The 1014-nt window shown below is 66.9% G+C and overlaps 1 protein-coding gene across 8 annotated transcripts in view; it reads left to right on the plus strand.

Moving 5' to 3' along the window:
* The window catches only part of BIN1 (bridging integrator 1), a 62700-nt gene that overhangs the window by 56511 nt on the left and 5175 nt on the right, over positions 1–1014 (plus strand). For 2 of the 8 annotated variants that reach the window (XM_007461306.1, XM_007461307.1), the window contains 2 exons: positions 183–290; positions 838–861. The exons of the other annotated variants lie outside the window; for them this stretch is intronic. In XM_007461306.1, coding sequence (XP_007461368.1) covers positions 183–290; positions 838–861 — 132 coding nt within the window. The remainder of the gene's footprint in view (positions 1–182; positions 291–837; positions 862–1014) is intronic. 8 annotated transcript variants of the gene reach the window in all.

The following is a 1014-nucleotide window of genomic DNA, read 5'->3' on the forward strand; positions in this document are numbered from 1 at the left end:
TGGCCGGCAGCCGAGCCAGCCCCAGGTGTGTCCTCGTGTGGGTGGAGCCTGTGCCGGGGGTGTGGTGTGGGTCGTGCCCTTGTGTTGGTGGGTGTGTCTGGGGGCGGAGCCTGCCATGCCACCCTGGCTGAGCGCTCGCAGCCTGTCACTAACTGCCTTCCTTCTCTGCCGCTGTTGCCAAGTTTGAGGCCCCGGGGCCTTTCTCGGAGCAGGCCAGTCTGCTGGACCTGGACTTTGACCCCCTCCCACCTGTGGCAAGCCCTGTGAAGGCGCCCACGCCCTCTGGTCAGGTTGGTGTGAGCCCACCACTGCCCACGGGCCCACCGGCCTCTGGGCACCGGGGCCTGGGTTCATGTCTGCCCACCAGCCATGTTGGCCCATCTAGGCCCAGGCCTTTGGGGGTCCTGGGGTCACCAGGCTCTCCTCCCACTCACTGCCCTTCCCCTGGAGCCCTGGTCCCCAGCTCTTGTCACCTCCCCTGGTCCTGACCATGGGAAAGTGAAGAGGGCGGACACAGGTCAGCAAGAGGACCCTCAGGATGAGGTCAGCTGAACACTCACCTGGCAACTTACAGGGTCCGTCTCAGCACCCTCCTGCCCCTCTCCTGGTGGCAGCCCCGGGTTTGGGCACCCCCTGGCCTGGGGGTTCTCAGTAGCCTGGAAGGTGTCCAGGACTCCGTGATCTGGGGACCGCAGAGCCCGGCTCTGTTCTGCCGTGTGCCTGCTGGGCTCGAGGGCCCTGGGATGGGTGCGGGGTGGGGGTCCCTGGGGACTGCTTGCCTGCCGCCGCCTCTAACCTCCGCGCTGACTCTGTCCTTCTCCCCTCTGCTGTGCTCAGTCAATTCCGTGGGACCTCTGGGAGGTAAGCTGTGTTTGCTCTGTGCCCACCCCGCCTTGTCTTGCACCTGGCTGGTTCACAGGTGCAGATGCGCACGCACGCCTGGCTGTGCCCATGCGCACAGGGAGCTGTCGTGCCTCCAGCTGTTCCGCTTCCCCCCTGCCCCCCCCCCCCCCC

The sequence above is a fragment of the Lipotes vexillifer genome, unplaced genomic scaffold, assembly GCF_000442215.2.
Source record: "Lipotes vexillifer unplaced genomic scaffold, Lipotes_vexillifer_v1.1 scaffold158, whole genome shotgun sequence".
Taxonomy (NCBI): Eukaryota; Metazoa; Chordata; class Mammalia; order Artiodactyla; family Lipotidae; genus Lipotes; species Lipotes vexillifer.